At 38.6% G+C, this 25,951-nt stretch overlaps 1 protein-coding gene across 1 annotated transcript in view; it reads right to left on the reverse strand.

Moving 5' to 3' along the window:
- Positions 1-25,951, reverse strand: part of Mkln1 (muskelin 1) — a 123,213-nt gene that overhangs the window by 38,016 nt on the left and 59,246 nt on the right. The window contains 3 exon segments of the mRNA XM_051151766.1: positions 752-973; positions 7,160-7,372; positions 17,821-17,933. Of these exon segments, the coding sequence (XP_051007723.1) occupies positions 752-973; positions 7,160-7,372; positions 17,821-17,933 (548 nt within the window).

A 25,951-nucleotide genomic window follows, 5' to 3' on the forward strand; every position in this document is an offset into this window, starting at 1 on the left:
CAGTAAATAAAGTTTTTTTTTTTTTAAGTCTGTACAGTTGTTCAGTGGAGACAAAAAATTAAATAAAAACATTTCCAATCGATGGTTGTTTGAATCGGTGCACACACAGCCCACAGGTATGAAGGGCCTGTTAAATAAGGACGCCCTAGCTGAGGGCTTCTTGAAAATACTTCCCACACAATAAAATGTAATAGGCTCTAAAAACGACAGGGAATGAAACTAAAATAGGAAAGCTACATTAAAAACATAGATTGTTTACTGATCAAATGGGCAGATCTGCACACATAAATTCATTATTACATTCTTTGTACTTCATTAAAAGAATATCTTAAAACATGCATGTTAAATAAAATATGTCCTAGTGCTTTGTTCATAATAAGAAAGATTTCATTACATGCTTCCAAAATAAAGTCTATAAAAATCAACTTGTACTTAATTGAGAGTAGTAATAGGCAATATATTTCAAAATTATCATTCTAATTGCTAAGGAAAGTTTGCAAATAATTAACTATACATTAACTAGGTAACCAGTAAAGTCAATAATAAAAGCATCTAGCTTTATTTTCATGTAATAGTCATCTACAAGTTTCTAAGTTGATGAAAATGACTAAAGGACAGTTGACCGCTAATGTTCTATTTTCTGTCACTGCTATATTAATCACATATTTCTAGCAAAAAGCTCTGCCTTCTTACTGATTCTTTCCTATAAAGATACATATGACAAAATAGCATAATGCACAGAATATCTTACTGAGTGGAACAACATGCAGTGTCCAATTCGAGACTGGATGTCCTCAGGGCCAGCATTACAGGAGTCCTCTCGAAGAAGTTTCCAGGTTTGACACTGACAGTTGAAGGCAAACAAGCCACTGAACTGTGGCTCACTGGCTCTGCTGTCATCTACGCTGCCATTACAGGTCAAAATTCTACCACCAAAGGTGTAGATCATATGCTTTTCTGAGTCCATACACATCTATGAGAACAAGGCAACAGACTGAAGTTTTAGTTTGTTCCTGTCATTTGTGCCAAGGGAAATCAGTATGTGTGACTTCACATTCTCAGGAAAACCCTGTACTTTGCTTTTAATGATATTAGTACATCTCTTAATTATTATACACACATATTGTAAAACTGCTCAAAAATTCAGTTTCTAAATACCTTTTCAATTTTCATTTATCCCAATTAAAATGAATACATTGAGTTAAGAAGCTTTGTTTTCTCAATGCTATGCTATATTATTTTTTACCAAAGTCAACAATGGTCCACCATATACTGGTTTTTCACTAAGCGTGTATACTGACCATAATTCTATGGATGAATTGTGAACATACGCTCCTCTTCACACTCCTTAGAAAAACTCCTACCTTTCAGTTCTACGAAAGCATCTTCTTAATAATTGTATTTGTTTTACAAGAAAGCAGACATCCAACATGCAAATTAGCATGATGCAGCTAAATTAACTTCTACACGTATTTTACAAAATTCTTCAAATTATGTTGTAAAATAATAAAACAAGCCAGGTGGTGGTGGCACACTCCTTTAATCCCAGGATCCTCAGGAGGCAGATTATTGAGTTTGAGGCCTGCATGGTCTCCAGACTGAGTTCCAGGACAGCCACAGCTACACAGAGAAACCCTGTCTGGAAAAAAGCAAAAAGACAAACACAAACAAACAACAACTACAACAGAAACCAAAAGGTATTTGCAAACATGTCTCCAAACTGATTTCCATAGTGTAAAGAACTGTCTCTTTTTACATTATAAATTTGATTTTCATTTAATTAAGCTATGCAATTCAAGACAACCTTGATTATTACACTCCTTCAAATAAAAATTACAGCCTACCATAAAATAACGTAAGAGGAAACAGATGTTTGTCACAAGATAATAAACAATCAAATTCTATATCAAAGTCAGGCTGGAGCTCAAATATCAAAGCTGAGTGCCATTTGCATTTGAAGAATATATTATGTATACAAAACATCTGTGCTTTCACTCCAGCACAATGCTGCCTGTTACAAGTCTGAGTCTCTTCTTCCACCAAACTGCTGCTGTCATATAATTACTTCTTAAATTATTTTTACTTCTTAATTTTAACACAAAGCTACTTTAATAGTTTTAAAAGGCAATTTTAAAAATTAAGTACTGCAAGAAAAAAAAGATTCTAACATTGTGTGTGTGTGTGTGTGTATGTGTTTGAGGTAAGGTCTCTCTTATTCCTGGCTGGCTTGGTATTCTTTCCTTTTGGGAGTTTTTAGTTTGACATTCTTAACTGTCATCAGGGCTACAGTATAAACATCTTTATTTTGCTAACTCACAAAAACCAGGAGGGCCATGGTATCAGCATGGAGATCCCTCCCCCACACTTCCAACATACAGGGTGAAACAGGGATAACTGTATTTATACACTATGCATTCCTGTACTAAGATATACGTTTTTTTAAAACGAGGATTAATTATCAACAAATTTGAATCCGTCTAGATATCTTAATGCTGTTTATCCAGTTTAATAATTTGTTCTTTAGTTTTCTATTTTTTTGTTTTTAAAGACAAGAGTTTCTCTGTGTAGCCTTGGCTATCCTAGACTTGCTTTGTAGACCAGGCTGGCCTCGAACTCACAGTGCTCTGCCTGCCTTTGCCTCCCGAGTGCTGGGATTTAAGGCATGTGGCACCACCACACCTGGTTTATTTAGTTCTCTTACCTATTTTTTTTTTTTTTTTTTTAGCATTTATTTTACTTTAAATGATGTATTTGTGTGTCTGAGTCTGTGCATGGGCATGTCCACATGCATGCAAGGTGCCCTTGGAGCTCAAAAGAAGGTGTCAGAGCACCTGGAGCTAGAGTTACAGGTAACTGTGGGACACTAGAGACAGCTGTAGCACACCAGGCACGGGCGCTGGGGACTCAATGCTGGTCCTCTGCAAGGGCAGCACACGCTTTTAACTGCCCAGCTATCTCTAGGCCCTGTTTTTAATCTCTGAAAAATAGTTATAAAAACTAATGGTAAACTGTGATATTTTTATAAAAATTTATAGATCAAAGTTTAATGGGTGTGGTGACACATGTTTTTAATCTCACCACTCAAGAGGCTAAGGCAAAACTCTTTGAGTTTGAGGTTGGCTAATCTCATCTACATAGTAATTTTCAGACCAGCTGGGGCTACAAAGTGAGACAGAGACACACACCACACACACTCACACCCACACAAGCAAACAAAAAAACCCTAACTGAATTTAAAAGTTGGAAAGCTACTTATCTACTCTGTCAGGTTATATAACTTCTAAAACCCAATAAGCAGTAGACAATCCCAATTTTCTTTTTCTACATGTTACCCATTTTAAAAATTTTTATAAATTATCACAGCCAAGTGCTACTTTATTAGACTAGGGGGTGCCCTGCTACTCAGTCCCTAAGCCAGAACTTAATATCTGCTCAGAGTATATAGACTTCTGGACTCCTTATACCTCAGCCTTTGCTGCAGTCTTAAGCCGAATGCTCTGGTTCATGACTTTCCCAGCTCGATGCGATCTGACTGCTGTCTACCTTCAGGAAAGCTCCTACAAACTGTTCAAGTCCTGAAGGGCACTGCTGTTTTCAGCACTGTTGCCAATGTGTTCTCCTGTAGTGTCTTTATCTATTTGCTCTGTCAATTACACACTTTGTCCAGAAAGAAGGCCAAGACACTGAGATCTTCAACTCTTCAACAGGATTCTTTCCTGCTACTTACTGACTAGCTTACATCCCATTTCTAGTAATTTCTTAAAGCATTTATATTTAAAGGGCAATCTGCTCAACTCTTTAATACATGGTTCACACTGTTTTTTCCTAAACACCTTTTTGTCTCTTGGTATTTGCTACAGTCTAAATAGGGGTAGTGTCCCCCAAAGGCCTACATGTTAATAGTCTGGCTTTATTGACAGATGCTGTAGACTTTTGGAGGCATGGCCTTCAGAAGGTCATTAGACCATTAAGACTGTGAACATAGAAAAAGACTGTGAGATTCTGACCTGCCCTCTCTCTTCTGTGCATCAGTTCATGTAAGTAGTCTGGCTCATTATAACACGCTGCTGCCCTTACCAGACCCCAAGCAATGATGCCACCTGGACTAGAGTGTCACAACCATGAGCCAAAAAAAGTCTTTTCTCTTTGTAAGTTAAATACTTCAGGTATTTTATCATAGCCATAGAAATACAAAACAACACTGAAAGTAGATATACAACCAGTCTCATTTTAGCTCTATGTGGCTTCATCATTTTGTCTTTTGACTAAAACAGTGCATTTTAAATTTAGTGTTATTAATATGCTTTAGAGATAGCTGGCTGGCTCTCATTTTCTGGTCTCTGTAATTGTCTCAAATATTTTTATCTATTTTTGTTTTGTTTTAAACTATTATGGCTCATTCCTATTCTTATTTATGCTTACAGATTAGTCTCTATTTCTGAAAATATTGTTGTTCCTTTAATTTTATTATTTTTACAGTGAGGTGTGTGCGCAGTGGTCAGGTGACAATTCTGTACAGTGGGTTCCTCTCCTGCGCCTTTCCCAGGGGCCCAGAGATTGAACTCAGGTTGCCAAGCTGGAACCACAAGTGCTTTTACCCCTAAGTCATCTCGTTAGCCCTCGTTTCTGTCCTATACATGGTTTCTTTTACCTACTCGCACCATATGGCTACCCCATCTGCATTTCTCAATTTATACTCTGTATGTAGTTATCTTCAGTTTCAAGCTCCATTATGTTGTTAAACTGTTGAATGTCGAAACACAATTCTCACCTACTTTTGTATGAAAGAAAGGTTTTTAAAATTATTATTTTCTTTAAAGTATTTCTCTTAAGATCTGGTGCTTGTTACTGTTTATAATTTTTCACATTTAAGTAAGATGGTTTTTCCTTGGACCCAACAGCTTTTAGAGAGTTCCTATCGAAGAGGGACATCACGACGTGAGGACCCTGGTGCTGCTGCATAGAGGCATGCTTCTGTGAAGACATGTCTTGTCTAAGGCTAAGAGCTCACCTGGCTTAGAGGTGGTCTATCTCAGGGTATTAATTAATTTGACTCTGCATGTGCATGCTTATACCCCTGTGCACGGGCATGCTCTGCCAGTGTGCATACGGATGTCTCAGTTCTTTCCTTTCACCCTGTGGATGGTGGAGAGCAACCTTGGCAACAGGTACTTTTACCCAACAAGCTACCTCACTGACTGGTTCTCACGGTTTGGATCTCCCTAGCTCACTGGCTACTGCAAAAGGAGCCAGTGTCCCCACCTGTCAAAGTGGTTCCCTTTTAGAAAACACTGTTTCTTAAAGCTGCTGGGCATCCTGACTCAGCTACAGGCTAGTTCTCTGCCTCTCTCTCCTAGCAGCTGCTCTGCTGTAGCCACTGTGGAGTCTGCGGCCCCCAGCAGGGCCTGCATCTCAAGCTCTCTTCACTGAACAGCATGGGGCTTCAGCACCTGGACCAGGCTTTTCTGCTGTTTTTGATTAGACTTACAAGGAATTGTGAGCTTTCTCTGGCTCCCAGTTTCTCTGGATATATGATTTACATATGGTTTTTAAAATCTTTTTGTTAGAATTCTCACTGTTCTTGAAAACTAAGCAAAGCAACACTGAAAGTTTAAGATCTAAGCTGCCATATGCTTTCCAGAAATACAAGTGTTTGAATTTCACTTTTTAAATGTTAAAATGGAAGATGGAAAAACAATTTTAAACATGCCTTTATCTTTCTCATGTTCTTCTAAATTTTGCCCATGACGTACTAAGCCCTAGCGCATCATGGTACCACAAACAATTTTTGGAGTGTCATGAACACAAGTTAGTAAGTTCTAACTTACAGCTTTATTTGCATGAAATCAAACATAAGCTGGAGGCTCTGACAGCTGCTGCTTGCTGACAGCATAGGACACATGGTTTACCTGAACTAGGACCACATAAGGGCGTCTTCATTTCCATGGTTCTTTTATACCGTGTAAATTGAAAAGCTAGTATTAAAGAGCCTGTGTCAGTTCCCAGCTCAGCTGGGTACTGCCGTTTGTCTTTCCCTACAGCACTTGACGGGTGCAGGTCTCTGTACTCTAAGCATGCATTAACAAAAACGTAAAAATAAGATCCCTTCAAAACAAAGTAAAACAATCTATCGAGAATCAATAAATAAAGCCCTGGGAATGTGCTGCTATGTAAGACTTCAGCTCAAAGGTGGCGCCGAGCATCATTCTATCATTACCTCCTACCCCCAAGCAGTAGGCATGCTAGCTGACACAGCAGAGCACATCTTACGTCTCTGCAATCTGAAAGCTGTGGTCAAGGGGTTGACTAAGTAAAATTGCCTAAAAAATTCAAAACAGCTACTGTTTTCTTTGACTGTGATAGGAATGAAGAGAGGCACATCCACAGTAATTAAAGTGGTTTCCATGTCATTTGGATGTTATGATTGCCTTGTCCATAACACATAACATGCTGAGTTTAAACTTAATCTAGAATGTGCCAAATTTCTACATAGCTTTGTAACGTTTCTAATTACAAACAAAACTAAGTGTATTTTAGTCTAACTGGAAGGAAGTTCTAGATTTCAAACTCATTATCAAATGATTCTAATGTTCTTCCAGAAAAACAGAATAAAAAATATTAACAGGGTAAACTGTAATTGTTATAGTTTATATATGTTTGTAAACCTCCAAATTAGTTTTTCCTAATACTGCTTTATCTACTGTATACTAAAGTTTTAAATAGATTAACAATTACATAAACATTAAAATTAACAGTTTAATATGTCATCCTAATCCAAACCAAAAAAAAAAAAAGGAAAGCAACCTTGGCACTTCCTGAAATAGTCATCTTTATTACCTGTAATAGCATCATCAGTTAGATAGCACACTATAAACATCTAAAATAGACCTCTAGGGCTGGAGACATGGCTCAGAGGTTAAGAGCCCTGTCTGTTCTTCCAAAGGTCCTGAGTTCAATTCCCAGCAACCACATGGTGGCTCACAACCATCTACAATGAGATCTAGTGCCCTCTTCTGACAGGCAGGCACACATGCGAGCAGAATATGTATATATAATAAGTAAAATAAAATAAAATAAAAAATAAATAAAATAAAATAGACCTCTAAGGCAAAAATTACTCAGCACTAGTTAATTATACTGTCATGTAACAGCACCAAACCTGATGATCAAACACCAATTTTGGTCCACCATCAGCAGCAGTGTCTTCACTTAGTAACATCCAGGTATTGGTGTCAATGTCATAACGGTAGAAGTCACTCTTTAGAGACTTGCTGTTCCTCACAGAGGAATCCAAGTAACGGCCCAAGGTGTAGATTTGCCTCCGCTGAATGTCAATGCACATTTTATGACACGACCTGGCACTAGGACCATTCTGGAGAAAGAGAGGAGGAAAGGAAAAAAAGGGTGTCAAAAGCAGAGAGTAGAAATGTTCTCTTCTGTTATATTTCATTAAAACTTGTAACAGGCAGCGAATATGGGTCTCTAAAGGAAATCAAAAGAAGCAGTGGGAGACAACATTTTACCCTGGAAATGGTTTAAATCTGCCATGAAAAAGGCATGAACTATACTATACTTTCCAGCACCTTAAAAAATATTCACTGTACCAGGTACTAACTATATTGTGTTTTACTTGCCTTGAACACAATCCAATTCCCTATTACACACCACAATCTAGTTTAAGGCATATTGGACTTTAAAAGTATTGTGAACAAAAATAGATATGTACAAAATATGCTTATGGTGTGTGTGTGTAGCTTGAGGTCAACATCAGGCACTTTGGTTTGATTGTTTTTTTCTCTTAATGACTCTAACTTGTTTCAAGCTGACATAAAACTAGCCAGTACAATTCCTCAATTAAGATTTCTTCTCCTCAAATATGTCTAGGTTTCTGTCAGGCTGACAAAAACCAACCTGCACACTTGCTAAATTTTGTTTACTATGGCCAGATGTGTTTCACTGAATCTTTACAAAAACCCTCTAAGGAAATCATTATCACTACTCACGAAGTCTAAACTACTAATCACATAACTATAAAGTGACAATGATATCCAAGACTCACTGTAACCAGATTTAAAAACATTATGAAATCCTTTCATAGATAGTTGTTTTTCCTCCGAAGAGAGGAATGAGCAAAAATCTAACTGCTAATAAAATTTATATGTGCATGACTGAGATGAAGAAATAGGAAGACTGCTGAATGACTAACGGGAGACTGGATGCAATCTGCAGGAAATAAAAAACCACTGCAAGTTCCTGAGGCAAGACAGAACACAAAATGGCTATTCTATAGAAGTTACATTATGTAATTAACGTGATTAAACGAGGAAAGACTACACAAGAAAAAAGGCTTGACCTTAGTAATGAGAAAATAAGATGAGTGAAATCTGTACTTTCATATTCACACAAATTATTTTAGAGATTTTGGAGGTTTTCTTGTTTGTTTTTTGTTAAAATTTCACAGATATGATTGAACTTTTATTTAGGGGGAGGTTTCTTTCATGGTTAGATAATCTCATAAAGAAACATGGAGTTATACGCAGCAAGCCCATGCAATGTTTCCTTTAGTATGAAACTTTAGTTTTAAACAAGAGAGAAACAGAACAACAGAACCTCTTGCTTCAGTCAAAGCAGCACTAGCACCATGACAATGACAAATAAACTACACCCCAGGGAGGAAAAAAAGAAAAAGAAAGAAATGAGCACAACAGAAACTAAAATAGGAAACAAGAACTGGAGAATGCTAGCTTGTAGGTCCTTTAAAAGAATGACAGTTTTGTTGTTTTTTTTTTTTTTTTTTTTGGTTTTTCGAGACAGGGTTTCTCTGTGTAGCCTTGGCCATCCTGGACTCACTTTGTAGACCAGGCTGGCCTCGAACTCACAGCGATCCGCCTGCCTCTGCCTCCCAAGTGCTGGGATTAAAGGCGTGCGCCACCACGCCCGGCTAGAATGACAGTATTTTTAAACTACCAACAAAGCTTTTTTTTTTTTTTTTTTAAATAAAGGAGAGAAAATTCTATCAACATCAGAAATAAACTCAGGAATATCACTTAAAAATAACAGAAATTACAAAAACAAATAATGTTTATTAAGCAAGTATAAGCAGAGCAGAGTATCAGTAGTAATGTCAGGGGTTGTTTCTCTCCCATAGGGTGGCCTTGGGTTGATCCTGGCATTGCCTGGACCTTCCCTCAATCTCAGCCACATCTACTCTATATTTATCACTGCACATTTTGTAGGCAGGGTGAACTCTGGGTCAAAGTTTTTGTGGGCGGGTTGGTGTTCCCCTCTCTCTATTAGGAGACTTGTCTAGTTAGAGGTTATCCTCTTTAGTCTCTATGGCCCTTGCTATTAGGAGTCTCTACTCAAGTCCCTCTCATATCCCCTGGGAAGCATATCATGACTTAGCTCTCCAGGTTGTCACAGAGATGCCCTGCCCACAGTTTCTCTAAAGCCACGCCCTCTCATATCTGCCCCACCCCCACCCCGCCTCTCTCTGTTCCCTCTCTTCAATCACTACCACTCTAAAAGCCTTGCAGACAGGCGTTAAGCGAAGTTGTCCCCTGAGAGGCTCTATCTAGCAGCACCTCAAAACAGATGCTGAGACTCACAGTCAAACATTAGGAGATGTGTAGGGAACTTTAGGGAAAGTGGGCAGTGGGGAAGGGAGGCGGCAGAAAAGGACCTGGAGGTGATAGGAGCCTCACAAGGAGACCTACAGAGTCAACTAAGCAGGGCCCACAGGGGCCTGCTGAGGCTGAAGCACCAGCCAAGGACCATGCATGGACTGGACCTAGTACAAAGATGCAGCAGCTAAGGGTGGCTCTGGATTCATGTGGGTCTCTTAGTAAGAAGAGTGGCGGCTGCCTCTGACACGGACTCTCTTGCCAGGACACAGAGGAAGAGGACACACAGTCCTGACACAGCTTGATGAGCTGGAAGCTGGGGGCTGAAAGAGGGGCTCCCCTCTTCTGAGGAATAGGGAAGGGGAATGTGGGAGGAGTGTTGGCTCTGTTTCTTAATAATTAAACTTTATTATACAACCCAACTAGCTTACACAAGAAGGAAAAGAGGTTAAAGGGACAAAAGAGTGAACCTTCTGGTATCCGTTCCACGGGACGGGTCCTTAGGTGTCTCTTTGGCCCACGTGCTGGTCCAGCCTGTTCGCTGCTCCACACTCGCTCAAGCCCGGGCTGAACCTGTTGTTCTCTCCTCCCCACCTGCCTGAGTCACATGGGAAGGGCGGTCTCCTTCTCCCATTGAGGGTCAATTAGAAAAACAATAGCCCAGTTGGGGTTCCCAGGTCTGCTTCCTGAATTCCAGGCCCAGGATGGCTCCACTCAGTCTGTCACAAAGTTTTCATGGGGTGCCCCAAGGGTAAAGCCCACGAAGACTACTTCCACCTTTGACAAAGCTTAATCTTCCCACAAAGGAGGGTGGATGGGGAGGGATGGGGGCTACGACCAGGATGTGAAGTGAATAAATAAATAAATTTTAAAAAAGAAAAGCAAGTAAAACAACAAAAAACAAACAAACAAACAAAAAAAACGCAGGTAGGTGTGTGGTGGCGCAGACCTTCAATCCCAGCACTTGGGAGGCGGAGGCAGGAAGATCGCTGTGAGTTCAAAGCCAACTTGGTCTACAAAGAGAGTCTAGGACAGCCAAGGCTAAAGAGAAACCTGGTCTCGAAAAACAACAAACAACAACAAAACTGTAGGTAAAAATTTAACAAATGTAATATGTAGATAAAAATAAAACACAATCCTTGAAAAAATATAACCTATCAAATGTTATGAGACATCGGTAAGAATAGAGAGCTCTTCCATATAAAAAGTGAATTTATCATTCAAAATCTTTCTATAACAACAGACTCAGATATACGCCCTGGTAAATTTTATCAAACATTCATACAAAAAATTATCAATTTTAGTCCAACTCCATTTTAAAATCTGTTCTACTCAACATCTAAGTTAGCTTTCTGCAGATAACAGCACTGAAGTCAAACTGCCAAAATGTAGAGTTAAGAGCAGAAGACCAAGGGAAGGACATGCAGTGAGAATGCCTTAAGAAGATGCACATAGAAGTAATCTTTAACATGGTGTTATCATTAGGATCTAGGGATTAAAAGGAAAAAAAACTACTATTTTCCCCCCTATTTTTCGAGACCAGGTCTCTCTGTGTAGCCATGGCTGTCCTAGACTTGTTCTGTAGACCAGGCTGGCCTCGAACTCACAGCGATCTGCCTGCCTCTGTCTCGCGAGTGCTGTGATTATAGGCGTGCGCCACCAAGCCTGGTTAAAACTACTTGTTTTTATTTTATGTATTGTATGTATTTGGTGTACATGCATGTATGTGTATTGTCTGCATGTCTAGCGTCACAAAGACCAGAAAGTTAATGGGTATCTTGAAAGTAGACAGTTGTGAGCTGCCATGTGGGTCCTCTGGAAGAGCGGCACACACTCGTTAAGTGCTGGGCCATCTCTTATTACCAGGTCCAGCCATTTTGAAAGGAATATTCATTAAGAAGTCTCTTGTAGGAATGCAAAATCAATTTCATGGCTGAAATAATCATGGTAGTTTGTTACATTAATAGGACAAAAGATATTAATACCAACACAAAAGGAATTTTTGACACCGTTCAATACATGTTCATGATAAAAAACAAACGAAACAAACAATAAACCCACAGCATATCAGGAATAGAAAGAAAGGGCTTCAATTTGGTAGAGGATTTAGAAAATTTGAAACCTAATTTTCACTTAAACAGTAACAAGTGGGGCCGGAGAGATGGCCTAGTGGTTAAGAGCACTGTCTGCTCTTCGAAAGGACCCAGGTTCAATTCCCAGCCACCACATGGCAGCTCACAACTGTCTGTAATTCCAGTTCCAATGGCTCTGACACCCTCACACCAATGCACATAAATAAAATTAAAAAGAAATTATTTTTTTAAAAAAAAGTAACAAGAAATGTTCTACAAATAAGATCTAAAGTCAAGGATGTTTATTCTCTTCACCTCTAACAGTGCTCTGCAAGGTCAACTTGGTGAAATGGGAAAGATGTTATAAACTACAAACTTAGGAGGTAAAGAAGAAAAAGAGTAAGGGAGGCTGACTCTAGTCACATGATATAATTACAGTAAGTGGACTGGGTAAAACAGCACAATACAAACAAATGCTTCTCTCTGGGGTCGTTCAAGCCATCTGTAAGGTCAAAGTTCTTTCCATGAAAATTCTTAAACATTTGTCTCCTTATTCTTATTCTTAGGCAAAGTTCCCAGAGGCTACATGGCTTTCTGATACATCAAAAATCTGAATGCAGAAACAGACGTGATTCAACTATTTCAACTACCTTCTATTACATTAAACATTAAAAAGACTTTTTAAGAGTATGAAACAATGCCATTTTTGGGTAAAACGGTTGTCTCAAAAAGCATTTATGTAGTTTTTGGAGATCCAAAGTAGTGGTTTTTCCCATGGGCTATATTGGGAAAACAATTACAACTAAGCAAAGTATGCTTATTCAGCAGAGCACAGTGACACAGGCCTTTAACCCCAGCACTGGGGAAGCAGATGTTCAGAAATTATGATTAAGACAGACACTGTCTAAAAGAAAAGAACTATATCAAAATGGACAAAATCTGTTGCCAATGATGTAAAACACACTTTAAAGAAACAGTCAGAACTGTGGAAGACTGCCATTGATCTTGACACCTCCTCAGTGCTCAAAGACTTTTCTATTGACACTGAAAGTGATATGAACAAATGTGTTTTGGGATATTCTGTAATAAAATATAATTTTCAAATGACCAACACATAAGTGAAAAAGTATGTACAGGTTTTATAAAATCCATCCAACCGGCAAATAAGAAAAGAATTTTAACGCAAAAAATATAAAGAGCTATGTGATACAGCCTACCTGACAATCTACCATTAAAAACAAGTATTTGTCTGTTTGGGGCATGAGATCAAGGAAAGTGATATGTAGTTCTGAGATCCATTTTCTTGCCCCAAGGACAGCTATGCATGGTCCAGTTTTCTTAATTTTTTTATTTTGTAAAACATGTCTTACGAGAGCAAATATATAAAGACACTCGAACCTAACTGTCCTTGACTAGTCATTAATGATATCTATAAAAATCTAAAACAAAGTCATTTTTTTGAAAACAGTTCTTAACAAAAATATGTACAACTACTGTTGTAAATTAATTGATGTTAAAGGTATTTCTAACAGTAACTTTCAATAAGCATAACCTAAATAGAAAAAACACTAAGTTTTTTCAAGAATACAAAATCCTAAGATGTGAAAATTACTAATACAAATAAAATCCAGTAAGAAAAGCCTTGTCTAATTCCTTCTTGCTCAACTGTCCTTTAAATGAAGTCAGAGACTTTAAACAAGAGGCACAAATAAAATAAAATAAAATTGTGCATGTGCATAAATGACATTTTCCAACACTACCTTTACAAAAAGCTATAACCCCAATCTAGCCTTTTTAAAGAAGACATCTCTTGCTATAAAACTCATTTTTATTAGTATTATTAGCCTTGAAAAATACTGAAGGTGAATCAGGGTTAATAAAAATGCTTTGTGCTTACTTGCAGTGCCAGGGAACCCAGGCTCTTAAACAAGGTGAGTACTCTACCACTGAGCAGCATGCCCAGCCTTTCATTATTTCAGTCTAGCTTTCTTTCATTATTAACTACTTTAAAGAACAACTCAAACCAATAAAAATGTACTTGGAGCTCAGTCTTTCTACTAGCTTTTGATCTGTTTTACTAGACACTTGTTTAAATAAATTCCAGTGATTAAATCAATTTTGCTTCTTGATTGTATAACACGCTTTTAAAATGCTGAGATACCACCAACAATAGCCTATACTCACTTGTACAAAAAAATTAAGTATGTAAATTAGTAACTACAGAATGTTAGAAATGCTGGCCTATTTAAGCTAGGACAATATTACCACTCAGTTCACAGACAGACCAACTAAAGACGTTTGGGCATTGTCTTAGTCACTGTTCTATTGCTGTGAGAGACATCACAATCAAGGCAACTCCTCTGAAAAAGAACATTTAACTGGGGGCTTCCTTATAGTTTCAGAGATTTAGTCCATTATCATCATGGTGTGGAGCATTGGCAGCCTGCAAGCAGGCACTGGGGCAGCAGCTGACAGCTACATCCAGAACCATGGGGGTGGGGTGGGGAGATAGACAGACAGACAGACACAGACAGACTGTCTCTGTCTCTCTCTCTCTCTCTCTCTCTCTGTCTCTGTCTCTGTCTCTGTCTCTGTCTCTGTCTCTGTCTCTGTCTCTCTCTCTCTCTCTCTCTCTCTCTCTCTCTCTCTGGGCATGTCATGGGCTTTTGAAACCTCAAAGCCCACCCCCAGTGACACACTTCCTCCAGCAAGGCCACTCCTAATCCTTCACAAATAGCACCACACCCTGAGGACTAAGCATTCAAATATATGAGCCTATGGAGGCCATTTTTATTCAAATCACCACAGGCATCTATATAATGAGTAACAAACTATAAGAAACCTGAGCTTGAGTACTGAAACATTTTATTAGCTTCAAAACAACAAAATGTTCTCATCAAAGTAATCACTGTGGTTTTTAACTACATATTAAAATGTATACGTATGGTATAACAATACAATGAGTGGGCACAGTAACACATGCCTGGTAGTCAGCACAGAACAGAGACAGACGGGAAGAGGGAAAAGCCAGCCCTGAATTTGAGGCCAGTCTGCCCCATCTAGCGAGGCCATGTCTCAAGACCACAAAACATGTATACTGCTTACTCATAAAGCCTCATATCCAAACACCTACTCTCCTGAATTTGTATTTATAATTATTTTGCCTTACTCCAACATTAACTTTTTAATTAATTTACCTCATCTGTTTGCTTACAAAAGAATAAGCATATCTATTACTTAATTAATAAATTCTAAATAATATGCTTCATGCCTATCAGGAATTCAGACTCTAGGTGGGAAAACACTACAAACCAGTTTCAGGTGAAGGTGGGCACACCAAAGGAGGGTTATGGTCTGCTTAGAGAGTCTCAAGAAAGGCTACATTGAACAAAGGAAGCTTAACCTGAGCTTTAAAGAACACATAGGCTGAAGCTGGAGAGAGATCTCACTGAGAACACAGGGAAAATACTGGCAGATGAGACAAGTGAGGACACTGTATAAAACTGCAGAAATGCTAAGTGGGGCTGTCACACACAGTCAGGGTACACTGCTGCAAAGTCCCTGATGCCAGACCTGCATGACAATTGGAAGCTTTCACTTACGTAAAAGAAATTAGAATAGATATATTGTTTTATTATTGCTTTCCACCACACTTCCCCATACCCTTTAACACCCTACCACATACTGATTCTGGATATTTTAGTTTTCTGACACCTTTTCACATAAGAGACAAAAATAATGTGGGAGGTTCTTCATGGCTACTTCATCCCCTGGAAGCCCTGCCCTTGCCCTGAAAACAAGTCCCACTTAGTCTACAGAAAGGTGAAACAATTAAGTAAAATACAGCTACGTAGTCTCCACTGAAGCGATCCTAGGCTAGCCAATAGCTGTCTCCCAAATGAGCATGCCTACTAATAGAATGACCCAGCCAACCTACTTACTGCCTCTCAAGCAAATAAATGCTCACTACTAGATACCATTAGAGTGCTCTAAGTGATTAATATTAGAGATAACTCAACAGGGATCAAAATAAATGTTTCTAGAAAGACTATTCATTTACTAATTTTATTTGTTCAGCGGGAGGATCTAAGTGTGTGGCGCAGGTTAGCTTGAAACTTCCCTACATAGACCCAGCTAGAATCAAACTTAAGGCAACACCTAAAATTGTGCTCAGCATGCTCTTGGAATTCTGTAATTCCAAGAACATGAAGAAGTACCACAAATAAAGGCCAGTCTAGGTAACTTCGTAAGTTAGGAGGGATAAGGAGTTGAGAGGGGAAGGAAGAGCAGGAGAAAAACAGAAAAAAATATTAAAAGGAATTGGAGGGCTAGGCATGATGGTGCACACCTTTAATCCTTGCACTCAGGAGGCAGTGGCAGGCGGATCACTGTGAGTTCGAGGCCAGCCTAGTCTACAAAGTGAGTTCAGGACAGCCAGGGCTACACAGAGAAACCCTGTCTCAAAAAACAAAAACAAATGAACAAACAAAGAAATAGAGAGGAAAGGACATTTGAAAAGCAGCACTGATATCAATGGACCTTTGACATAAATTTGACATATCACTGAATAGGGAAGATTTTAAAATGAACCTTATGCTTACTGGAAGAATAGTTACAGATATAATTAACTCAATTCAAAACAGCAGAGAATAAATAAGTTGATTTTAGATATGTCTGTGAGGACAGAAATATCCATTTCAGAAAATGATACTCAACACTGAAAATGGAAGCCTTTTTTTTTTTTTAAACTTGGGATTAGAAAAAGAACTAGAATTTCAAGGACTTACAGAAAAATAAGTATTATCCAAATGATTAATCCTTAGAGCAGACTGAGGAAGCAAGAACCCAATTTTCAAAGAAAGAAGGCACACCACCAGATATTTCAAATCAGCTTTCCTAAATAAAAATCAGTGCGTTTGATTTAGGCCTTTTTTCTTTCTTTCTTTTTGCTATTGTTTATTTTCCAATCTACAATCGGAAATAGCTTAGATGGAAAATACAATAAAAGTTCTACAATGATTTAAAGAGAAAGATAAATAATATTTTCTTTCTCCTCCTGTATATAATCATTAATTATTTAATTCAAAGCATAAATCAAAGCTAGAAATGCTCCATTTATGCATACATAGGCACAAACACATGTATAGATCCTATTTTAATTAAAGTAAATATCACTTATAAAAACTGACAGGTATAGCTTTATGATGAGGATTCATTCTAAGAAATGCATTGTTAGACAATTTCAAATATGACTCACAATACCTTATAAGTCCACCACCATGTACATAGACTATGAATGGCTAAATACTGTTATGCAGCACATGACTGTATAGTGGAATAGTGTGGGGGAGGGCGGTTAAAATAGTGAGACACAGGGTTGGAGAGACGGCTCAGCATAAAGAGCACTTGATGCTCTTGCAAAGGCTCCCGTTCCCAGAACTCACATGGGGGCTCACAACCATCCATAACTCTAGTTCATGGGGTTCTGATGATGCACATACACGCATGCTGGCAAAACACTCATATACAAAATAATGAACAATATTTTTAAAAAGCTAGACAGTGTGGAACTATAACATTAAAAGTATATTTTTCCAAAGAAAATACAAGTAAGATGGTAGCAGCTAAACTAGCTCAGGGACACTGCACTTTGAGGCCCTGGGTTCCATCTTTACCAGTGCGATGAAGAAAAATAAAAAATGCTGGAAACACTAGAGTGCTGGAGCCTGAAAAGTTATTATACAATTTCATGAGAGGATGTTATACAATTACATGTCTAAGGTAAAGTAGCTTAAAAATTAAAGTTAAAAAAAAAAAAAGAAAGAAAGAAAGAAAGAAAGGAAGGAAGGAAGAAAGAAAGGAAGGAAGGAAGGAAGGAAGGAAGGAAGGAAGGAAGAAACTTGCTATTTAACTCTACAGAATAGACTTGGCTATATATACCAGTAATTGATGAGCCAGGGATGGAAATTCAAATGCAAGAGTTCTTAAATCTAATTTATTTTCTTACTTCATATTTCTTTTGCTTCCACTGTTGGGAAATATCAGAGAAGAAAAAACAAGCATGCAGAAAGTGTATAACCACGTCCCTACTGTGACATAAATGAATGAAAATACTAGGAACTTGCCTCTTTCTCAGTGTCTCTAGAAATACATGTCCACTGGTTCTCCTTCACACTGTATGCCCAGAAGTCAGCAAGATCTTGTGTTCCATCCCAGCCACCAAACAAATAAACAGTCTCTATGAAAATCAAAAAAGGATGTATTAAAAAAGGCCATAAGGACAAAGGTATAGGTGCCAGACTACCCTCAATTATTTCAAGTAACATTTAAGAAGGTACTTTTCACAAAGTTTACAGTGATTATCTTTAAACTTGTAGCTTTCAAAAATGTACTCCAGCTGTTCTCAAATGTAAGGCTATAGACAGACGGCTGCAGAACCAGATTTTGAGAAATTTATTTAAAACTCAGATCACTAGGCCATGTCCCCCACGATTCTGACTCCAAAGTTCCTAGTGAATAGAGAGTCTATGTTACTGAAGAATCCCAGAGGAATCTGGTGCAACCAGTTTACGAATTTGTTGGGCCATGTACAGTTTATATTTATCAGTTTACCAACACAGCAACATTTTAGCTACCAAATACTGACAGAATTGCTCAAAACTCTAAAAATTCAAAACTTAGAGGAATACACAGTGCAAAACAGTAACACGAGGACACATAGCTGCTGCCAGGGAGATGGCGAGGACCATGCTGAGGGGATGTCGCCCTAACGCCAAAGCAATGGCTAAAACTTAAGAATAAAATTACATACAACACTGTAGTCCTATAAAACTTGGGCTAATATTTTCCAAAGATTAATGTAATACCTTGAGAAATGAATATTTTGTTGCTCTAGGTGTCTACTGCATTTATAGATTTTGTCACTGAGTGAATCTGTATATATAACACTACCATGGACCCTTCCCTATACAATGCCTTTCCTTTTGTTAAGTATTTCCCCCTTTGTGAATATGTTGTGCCCACTGATTACAAACTGTCAAGCCACTGACCCTTTGAAGTGTGTGATTTAAGATTATACACACAGTAGCTAACATCTAAATTGTGACTAACCTTGAAGACATACAATTTAAAACTGTGTGTGGAAACCTCTTTCTAGTCACAGTTGGGTTGTCATCTAAGGTTTTGCCATGTTATCATATTACTTCAAATTTTAAAACAAATTTTCTAAGTAAAATGTCCATAAATGCTTCACCTGCTCTCAGAGTAACAGCAGCCCATTGGAGAAAGACTGAGTTCTAGTGCTAAGTGGGCATTCTTGCAGGTTTGGTCCTAGCTGGTGGCGCTATTTTTGGACTTCCTGGAAATCTCAGAAGAAGGCCTTAGTTGTAAGAGGTGGGTCACTAGGAGTGTCTCCTTTGAGACAATCTGCTACCCCGGCACTCTTGTCCTCTTTCCTAAGCGCCATGGTGTGAGTCGCTCTGCCACCCTCTCCCTATATTGGCAGACAAAATCCTCTAATGCAAGCCTAATTTGTTGTGTCAGGTGTTCTGTCATGGTGACAAAAGCCTTGATTAATACAGAAATTTGATACCACAGAAGTGGAGTTGTTGCTGTTGACTAACCAAGGCCATGTGGTCCATTTGAAATTAGTTTACAGAAAGAGTTTAGACTAGTTTAGAGAATCAGGGCTGAGAACAAGAATGCTGGCGGCAGACAATTCCAGTGGGAGCTCCAGAGACCAGAAGACCACGGTTCTATTAGCTGCTTTTAGCCAGGTTTATAGTGAAAATTGGAAGCAAAAGGCATACAGAAAGATTTGAAAAACTTGGTTTGTTTAGAAAAACTCTACACAAGTTTGAAACAAAGGAAGGCATGGCTTCTGAAGAGCTTAGTGCCATTACAAAAGAAGCCAGGTTCTTTTCAATGAGACAACAGAAAGATGCTATGGGAGCATCTCAGGAACTGGCCAGATGCCCATCCATTAAAAAGACTTTTCATTGAGAAATCAGTGCCTCTAGGGCACTCTGACCTCACACTGAATGAAGCTATTTCCCAGAGATTACTTCACCATGTTGAGCAACCCAGGCACTCTGAGCCCACTTACACTGGCAGCCGACTTCCGTGTAGTTTACCTGATGGTGGCTTTGCAGACATATAGAATGCTAGAGTCAGAGTCATGAAGGTTTCTACTCAGATTTCAAAGGAAGGCTTAGAAGTGAGACAATGTGTACATAGGATTCCTGAGAGGGAAATGCATGAAACTGTGGGAATAAAGCCAAAGATACAAGTGAACACCCAGGAAGTTAAGAGATTTCAGGAACATGGAATTGTACTGAGGAATGCTGCAGGCAACAAGAAAAATTAGCCTTAAAGAGAGGCCATGTGGGTTTTAACCACCAAATGATGGGAAACAATCCTTCTTAGACCTGGGCTCTCAATGCTTCTGAAAAGCAGGCCTCTTTCTCACATCACACCATCACATACCCTGGATACTGGATAGGAGCTACAGATTTCATTTCTATTTGGGAATGAAAATATTTACGTTTGAGGTTTATCCAACTTATTTTATAAAGGTGCACCGTTAAAAGCCTGCCTCGCTCATTCTTAAAGGCATGGTCACGACTAGAAGCACCATTTCCACATGTTCTGGGAAATTAAAGAGGGGGCACGGCTGGAGGACAGGCCACTAGAGCAATGTCTCGAATCTCTCTCCTCTTCCCTCTGCTTCTTGGCCACCATGATGTGACTGAGTCTTTTATGCCATCCCTGCCATAATGGAATAAAACCTCTAAAACCATGAACCAAAATAAATATTTTCTTCCTCTAAGTTATTTTTCAGAGGCATCTGAGGCAAGAAATTAATACAGAATGATCAAGCACAAGTCATTCCATCTTCTTCGGGTTTGTTGTTGTTGTTGTTGTTTTGTTTTGGTTTTTCTCTGTAGCCTTGGCTATCCTAGACTCACTTTGTAGACCAGGTTGGCCTTGAACTCACAGCAATCTGCCTGCCTCTGCCTCCCAAGTGCTGGTATTAAAGGCGAGCGCCACCACACCTAGTTCCCAGTCTTAGTTTTTATTTAGAAAACGTACGCTGCTGAGGGATCCCTCAGATCTAAGTTACACAAAAGCATTCTGAAAGTTATCAAAATGAACATTTCTATTTTTAAAAAGAAAAATCAATCAAACAAAAAGCTCCAGCTGCCTTTCAGTTCCCAAGTATCTCAGACATAGTAACAATAGGATTATTGTACTAGACTCCAAGCTAACCAATACCTGGAATGCCTTTGGCACTGTGAAAACATAAAATAAAAGCAATTATTTTAAACTACTAAAAATCTGTCTTATTTTTATAACTATAAAACAATCCATTATCATCAGTTAAATAACATTGTTCCCAAATGGCATACAGTAATGTCCAGACACATAATTTTACAGGAAAAAGAAATCAAAGAATTTTCATCAGGCTTAAGATTATTGGCCAAGACCTCATGATAACAGCAATTAACCCTGTTAATTTCTGAAGCTTATAGAGGGAGAGCCATATAAACTAGCAAGAGCAATTGACCTTTTGTTTTATAGTACTTTTGGGCACCCTCTGGATAAGGTTACACTGGTTCATTAACTTTAATAACCCTTCCTCTTGAGCTCTGAGTTCTCAATGTTCTTTCTGAAAAGCAGGTCTCTTTGTACGCATAAACTCTCACAGCAAAGAAAACCCACATTTCCACAACAGCCTCATTGATAGCTGAGCAAAATAAAATCTGGCACAGGGCAGGCATCCCAACAGAATTAAGCCAAGATGTGATTCCTGTCCATGGACGCTTTGTAGTCCAACTGGAGCAACCGTACAGTGAAATGAAGTTTATAAAATCTTATTCTTTTGATGTACCCGAATAAAAGAGGCATAACAAAAAATTTTTTAATTGAATAACCTAATCATTTAAGTTTCACAAGATAAATCATGTAGAAACAAATACCAAAAAGTGTCGTTAGTCCATAAAAGACAAAAAAGTTTAAACTATGAAGTAACCTAGAGAGCACTATGGTGAGAAGTGAGATGTAGGAAAGAAAAAGGCGTAAATCTAAGCAGGAAAGCGGGCTGACTGAACCATTCCCACGCGCACACACATCCTCTAACCACAAGCATGTTTATCCTGAGGCAACACAATCTTTCTCAAACAGCAACCTTTTCCTTCCATTTTGTCCCCTTAAAGGAACATGGGCTATCATGGCTGTACACTGTCCTAGCACTTCAGCATTAGCTATTTGTAAAGATTTAAACACGGATTTAAACTCGCAAACCACTGTAGAAAATGACGTTAAACTGTGTGATGAATGAGTAAATTAAAGAAAAAAATATATAAAATAAGGACACAAAGGTAGTAGGCAGACAGGAAGTTTAAAAAGACAGACAGTGACTAGATCACAGTCAAAGTTCAATTATTAGGGTTTGAACTTAACTCCACAAACACTCAAAGTACTATAGAAAATCTTAAACACACAGGTCAGAATCTAAACTCGCAGCAGGACTGACTGAAACGGAAGACAGAATGAGGGATTGGCGGTAATATGGCTAAAAGTAGCCAGGTTTTCAAAATTTCAAGCCAATTTCATTTAAGAGACCACATCAATCATCAATCACTCCATCAATTAGTACCTCATAAATATTCCAAGAATTTAGCCCTTGTACACCATTTACACACATTTTGGCTCTATTCTACAGAGTAAATCTGACTGCTGATTGTATAAACCTCCACAAGATGGCACACTAGAATTAAACAAGTTTGTCTATTTTGAAACTATAGACTGTATCCACTATGTGCTAACAGAAAAAGCCAAGAAGTCAGACACAAATCAAGTGTCAACAAGAAGACAAGAGACAGTGAGCTGGCTCAGTGGGCAAAGCCTGAGGACCTGAGTTCACCTGACTACTCAAAAGTTTTCCTCTGATCTCATATAAACACCTTGGTACTCAACACCCAAACATAAGTGATACACACAATAAAAAAGCAGAAATATAGCCACATGCATGTTTGATCATAATTAACAACCCAAATTTCTCTTTATTCATTCCTTTATTTAAAAGCTTAAGGAAAACTGAGATACATTTTAAAAAGCACTTTATAATTGCTATAAAGGTAGCTCAAGGCCCAGAAACTTACAGAGGAGAGCTTCTGTGACAACTCCTCATTAGCTTCTTTTGCAGGAATCAAATAACGGGTATGTGTTGCCTGACTCTTATAGCCTACTCAGAGGGCAGTAGTAAGGGTTATACTTAAGCTCTCAAAATGCAGCAATAATTACACAGGAAGAATAATCTAACACAAGACATTCCATGCTGAAACAAAACCTGCTTTACCTAAGTCACAGTTGAAACCCAATTCACAATAAAAGAGTATTAAGTAGAGAGGTATCAGGTTCAGGGAAACAGCAAAACTAACATCTAGAGACAGTAGGCCAAAGTACCACATCCCTCTGCTACTACAGTGTGTACAATATGATTCTCAAATGGTGGAAGAAATCTTGGAAAATAAATAGTAAAATTGAAGCCACTCTCCACTTTTATGGTTACTCTATCCTTTCTTCTGGCATTAAATGAAATAGCATTAGGCAAACTTCCAGTCAAACTACTGATTGGAAAAGAAAAATTAAATTCAGAACTAATGAGTTTAATGTTTAAGAAAACAAGATATATGAAACACTGGGAAGGAATAACCGCTTTGACGTACAACCACATTACATGAGCCAAAATAAAATCACTTAGTTTTACAGGCATGCACCTGCTGTACTTGGCTTTTAGCTTACTTCTGTACCTGACTCATTGGTATTTGGTGCTGTTTTGTTTATTCCTTTTCATGTGCTTTCCTGGGAAAGGAACATGACAGCTATTGAACCTGATCAACATGCCTAGCACAGCTATGAGACAGCACAATGTTCCACTCCACCCAGCCCTGTTCAAACCTTAGTAAACACAAATAAACTCTGAGATTAGGGAAACTTCAATGATGAATACATGCTAACCAGGAAGACAAGGAGGTTTGCTCAAGACCTGCTCTTGGACATCCACATACCCCTCAACAGCAGGGGGAAACAACACAAAGGCTGTAACACTCTATTTAGGTAGGAAGGACCTCAGCAGGACTTACTTCTGTCTTTTACAACAGGCATCATTGGCCACACTAGAGGAAAAATCATAGCACTACACAGACTCACTGCAGAATAAGGCGTATGCCTGTAAAACTAAGAATCACATGATCATCTTAAGGGACAGAAAAGGCATCTGACAGAAAAAGTCAACATACCTCCATGATAAAAACCCCAAAGAAACTGGGAGCAGAAAAATCATGCCTCAAAACAATAGAGTATGTGTACAACAAGCATACTGATAGCTGGTGTCATGTTGAAGGGGGAGCTGAAAGCATCTCTTCTAAAATTGTCATATTTATTCAGTGCAGTATTTTAAATCTTAACCAAAGTAATGAGAGAGATTAAAGGGTTACAACTACACAAAGAGAGAGAGGCAGTGGTGGGGAGAGATACTAAAGGGTTGCAGTACAGAAGACAGCATAAAGAGATTAAAATTAGCATCTAGAATATAGCTCAGCCAGCAAATTGCCTGTCACATAAGCACAAGGACCTGAGCTTGAGCCTAACACTCACATAGATAAACTGGATGCAGCTGTGCAGCTTGTAATCCCAGCACCGAGGAGACAGAGACAGAAGGCATCCAGCCAACCTAGAGAAATTGGGGAGCTCCAGGTTTTAAGAGTCCGTCTCAAGAAACAAAGTGGACAGCAATGATGACGACATTCAACGTCAACATCTATCGCTATATACACATGCATAAACATGTAAAAGCACACATGCATAGGCATGCACACGCGAACATGGGGACACAATGTACACACACAAAATTAAAATCACATGACTGTAACAATCATTCTATTTCTTAAAACTATAATTTCTATAGTTAGTCAAATGGAAATGGTGCTATGATTGTGGGCCACTTAGAACCTGCTAAACTTCCGCCTCTACTGTATAAACAGAGTATAGCAGGAAAGCCGTGCACATCCACCTTCACCTTCTGAGCGTCACAAGAAGGACATCTGCTAACTTTAATCTTCAGGTGTGTCCCTCACACTAAGTTCTGTCGTGCCATTTGTCTATCGCTTGAATCTTTACTTTCCATCTTTGAATCCCATACCTCATCTTTTTCTCTCACATGTATACTTCCCTTGTCACATATGGTCTCTTTCCCAGAGACAGCCCAGTAATAAGAACTCTGGAATGTCTCCTGCTGCTGCAGGTGGGCTTTAAGTGTCACCTCACACTAGAGTAAAGTGCATTTTGCTGAAAAAAAATTAAAGAGGCCTTTTCAAACAATTTCCCTTAGTTGTGTTATTAGCAAGAAAGTAATTTAGATACAGATTTGCTGCTTTAATACACCAACATAGGCAAGCTTGTTACTCTGATACAGAAAAACAAACGGCTAGAAGGCTGCATCATATTCAAGCCTATTATGTAGGACAGGTGCATATAAGAAGGGGCGCAGGTTAGGAATAAAATCCCACACTTTGAAAACCTTTCCAACGAGACACCAACAGCATTCTCAAATTCTAAAGTTATTATATATTTAACAGTTTAAAGTAAAATATTCAATCTTATTACTAACAATTTTTGAAAACAGTCAAGATTTAGTATCCATGCTGTATTTTTCTATTACTCATAAAATATGAATCTACAAAAGAAATATTTTTATTCCTAAAGTACTAAATTAGCAAAACAAAGTAACAAAATGGTATAAATACTCTTTCAAAAAGTAAAATGTTGCCGGGCCTGGTGGCACACGCCTTTAATCGCAGCACTCAGGAAGCAGAGGCAGGTGGATTGCTGTGAGTTCGAGGCCAGCCTGGTCTACAAAGTGAGTCCAGGATAGCCAAGGCTACACAGAGAAACCCTGTCTTGGGGGAGAAAAAAAAAATAAAATGCTGCTTAAGCAAGTACTGGCATTTGCAGAGTAGAGTTTCATAGAGTGAAATTATGTGAAGGGCACGTTTCTCTCAGGGTATATCTTTGCAGCCTCCTCTCTCACTGTCACCTTTCAGACACACATGCAGTCAGTGCTTGTTTTCTTTGCTACTTGGTTTAACAACTAACACGTTACCTTAATCACAAGTGGGGGAGGAGAAGTGCGCTCACTCTCATCAAGTATTGTAAATGTAGGCCAATGATACATTTTGGCACGCAGCCCTAGAA

This window comes from Acomys russatus, chromosome 10 (genome assembly GCF_903995435.1).
Source record: "Acomys russatus chromosome 10, mAcoRus1.1, whole genome shotgun sequence".
Taxonomy (NCBI): domain Eukaryota; kingdom Metazoa; phylum Chordata; class Mammalia; order Rodentia; family Muridae; genus Acomys; species Acomys russatus.